The sequence below is a fragment of the Grammomys surdaster genome, unplaced genomic scaffold (assembly GCF_004785775.1).
Source record: "Grammomys surdaster isolate TR1022 unplaced genomic scaffold, NIH_TR_1.0 229, whole genome shotgun sequence".
Lineage (NCBI taxonomy): Eukaryota > Metazoa > Chordata > Mammalia > Rodentia > Muridae > Grammomys > Grammomys surdaster.
Genome location: NW_021604674.1, coordinates 4,029,392 through 4,032,947, shown reverse-complemented (window position 1 = coordinate 4,032,947; position 3,556 = coordinate 4,029,392). Strand labels below are relative to the sequence as shown.

At 43.6% G+C, this 3,556-nt stretch overlaps 1 protein-coding gene across 1 annotated transcript in view; it reads right to left on the bottom strand.

Annotated features, from left to right (window-relative positions):
* Plce1 (phospholipase C epsilon 1) overlaps positions 1 to 3,556 on the bottom strand; it is a 248,841-nt gene that overhangs the window by 59,175 nt on the left and 186,110 nt on the right. Inside the window, exons 8-10 of the mRNA XM_028773472.1 lie at positions 3,105 to 3,287; positions 1,901 to 2,018; positions 1,067 to 1,175 (exon numbers count right to left, since the gene is read on the bottom strand). Of these exons, the coding sequence (XP_028629305.1) occupies positions 1,067 to 1,175; positions 1,901 to 2,018; positions 3,105 to 3,287 (410 nt within the window). The remainder of the gene's footprint in view (positions 1 to 1,066; positions 1,176 to 1,900; positions 2,019 to 3,104; positions 3,288 to 3,556) is intronic.

Sequence of the window (3,556 nt, the reverse complement as noted above, 5' to 3'; positions counted from 1 at the left end):
CTTCTCCTTCATGTCTCCTTCTCTTTCTCCTTCTTCCCCTTCATGTCTCCTTCTCTTTCTCCTTCTTCTTCTTTAATGTCTAGAGTCCTTACACCATCATTTGCAACAGTCCCAGCTTTGGGGTGATATAAACACTTCCAATTTGCTTTACTTACATTTACTTCTCCAGGCAAGCACAGCTTCCATCACATGTCAGAAAAGTCTGACACATATCTCAATTATCAGTAAGGTCAGGCAGCTCACACTCAAGTGTGTTTCCCCTTAGCATGGTGCTACCTGAAAGAACTTAATGCAGAACACATGTCCTCTATTTGCTACAGGGACACACATGCCCTCTATCTGCTGCAGGGACACACATGTTCTTTATCTGCTGCAAGGACACACATGTTCTCTGTCTGCTGCAGGGACACACATGTCCTCTATCTGCTGCAATGACATACATGTTCTTTGTCTGCTGCAAGGATATACATGTTCTCTGCTGCAGGGACACACATGTTCTCTGTCTGCTGTGAAGACACACATGTTCTTTGCTGCAGGGACACACATGTTCTCTATCTAGCTGCAGCATTCAGCTCAGGAGTCATTAGCCACCCTTGGTCACAGTGCAGTGAAAATGTGACTGAGGAACTGACTTTCCAGTTTAAGTTAATTTTGAATAATTGATGCTTGATATTACATGCCTACAGGTAGTTAGTGGCTAGTCGGCTAGACAATGCAGATTTAGAGAAGCATGACTTAGTTTTTGATGACTGTCTCTGACCTTAGAAGGTTACTTAGTTTTTGATGACTGTCTCTGACCTTAGAAGGTTACCCTCTCAAATAATTAGAAGGTATTACAGCAATATGAGAGACAGATTCAGGAAAATCAGAATAATTTTCAATTAGGGCTTTTTTGGATTTCACTTTAGCTGTGAGTTAGAACTAGAGTCAGACTTTGCACACAGAGCAAGACATAGGCCCTTCCATATAGCTGGAGTGATGTAGAGATTCCCTCTCTTTCATCATGTTAAGGCCCCACCTGGATGGACTCTTGTTTGAAGAAGACAGCACAGGGGAAGAGACTGGCCTGATGGGAGATGACATCCCGGTAGCCAAGTTGGGGGACCCAGTGGTGGTCAAAGAGTAGGCTCTTCTGGAATGGAGGGGGTTGGGTGGGTTAGTGATGACATTGGCCTCTGCAGGGATCAAAGGAAAAAAAAGAAGTGATGACTTAGTTCCTACTTTCCCTTAAGTATCATCAAAACAACCTACACAACTGATTTTATGTAAGAAGCATAAAAGTACTCTGATGAATGGGCCAGTCTGGTGTGTGTCAGCTGGCTACAAGCTAGCATCGCTTGTGAGCTTAAAAAAGTACACAGATGCCCAAGGCCTTAGCAAAGAATATATAAATGACTTGGTCGTGGGTGTGGCCATAACATCCAGGCACATTTTTAAAGGCACTAACATCCAATCAGTTGTATCCTATATAGCTAATATTATCTACCAAGAACGGCAAGCCAATGACAATTTTCTTTCAAGTAGAATGCGCTTATAGGAATATCTCTTGGGTTTCGTATCTCACCAAGATAAATAAATTATCTTAAGAATTCCCACCAGGGGCTGGAGAGATGGCTCAGAAGCTAAGAGCACTTGCCGGCCTTGCAGGAGATTCTCGTTTCATTTCTAGTTCCCGAATCAGACACCTCACAACTGCCTGCAACTCCAGCTCTAGGGAATCCAATGCCCTATTCTGGCCTTTGAAGGCACCTGCACGTGTATGTGCACACACATGAATGTTTTTAAAAGAGCCATAAAAATTATTCCTGTGACATCAAATTAACATCATAGTACAAAGTCAAACCTTTACTTTTCCCATAAAAGTAAAACAAGAAAGCTCAGAGTGAGCACACTGCATTACCCGACTCTTCTTGTTCATTGACATCTTGAGGGTCAGAGCCGCTCCGACTTCGACACTCTCTGTACATTTTGGCCTTGCGGGTAGCCATCTCATCGTCCGTCACCTCTCCACTCTCTCCCTGGGAAGAGAAATGTCTCCATGGATCCTGAACCGAATTATTCTCCCAGAATGCCTAGCTCAGAGAGGTTTCTGCTTTCTAACCTGTGTCCTTCAGTCTTGTTTTTTCTGGTGAGACCAGTAAAGATCTAGGTTAAGGTTGCCCAAGTGATATCAGGTCATTTTACCCAGCGTGCTTTTCGCTGTGAAGCACCGTTCCCCTCACCCTGACCCCAGAAAAGGAGGCTGAAAAAAGGATGCACAACCCTCGAGTCTGTGGGGACATGCACAATGTGAAGCTATAAAGTTCTATGAACCATCAAGAACCTCCCATGAGCATAGAGTAGAAAGAACAAAGACTGTTTAGATAGCTATGAGATAAATATCATAATGAAAATATGTTATATAATCAATAATATACAGTGCTGCTTATCTTAGTCTTGTTTCATATACAGCATTCATCATTCATATCGCCTTCATAAATGTGATCTCTCTCTATTTTGTTTTCGGTTGATTTCATTTCGAGACATGTCTTACTCTGTAGCTCAGGCTGGCTTTGAACTCACTGTAATGCTGGGGTTACAGGAGTGAGCGACCATGCCTTCTACAACCTTTTTTTTTCCCCAGTCCTCTTTGCATGCCATGGAACTTATGCTTTGGCCTTCCATAGACCTTTAGGAATAAGCAGAACTGTTTCCCCTCTCTGCTCCCTCCTCTGAGGCAGGTACTTTGTGTTGTGTTTGGAAAACTCCTATATGCACTTCAAGACCAACCATGTGTCTGCTGCTCTGAAGCTGTCACTGTCAACCTCTCAGCCCCATATCTTCTCTACTAATACAGCGCTTTGCAGGTGACTTAATAATGACTCATATTTACCATGTGTAAGCCAATGCAAGTTTTTAAGGACTTTGGTTTCTCCATGGTGGTGTTTGCTTGATTCCTGACACTGACCCCAGCACCTGAGAGGTTTGTGGCAAGCCCCTGCTACCATTGTTTTATCATCTGTTTTGTCTCTAACTCAAATGACTTAAGGTGGCTTATGGTAATGTAGGCCACATGGCCACGGTAGAAGACTGGGTATGATGATGAATAAATGACTTTACTCTACCCTCATGAGCATTTTCTTCTTCTTCTTGGTGGTGCTTATGCCCAGGGTGTTGTTTCTCTGCATGTTGGGCTTCTCAGCATTCTTTGCTGACATCCCAGGGCTGGGGTTTCTAGTGCTCCAACGCCTACCACCAAACAACTCCACAGCATGTGCCAAGGTGGGGCCTTCATATCGACCATCCTCCTGCAAAGAACCATACGCTGAACACACAAGCAAGCAGCAACAGGGAATGCGTATTAATGGCCCCAGTAAATTTTCATGTGGATAAGCTCAAGTGTTTACTGTTCTGGCCACTCATGTGGTTCTGTTTCAGACTCTAGGAACTTCCTGTTAAGGATCTGATTGTGTCCCCAGTTGTCCTGATTACATCATGGGTCATTGATATACTTCAACAACAGCTGGGGTAACCAAACCAAACCAAACCAAACCAAACCAAACCAAACCAAACCAAA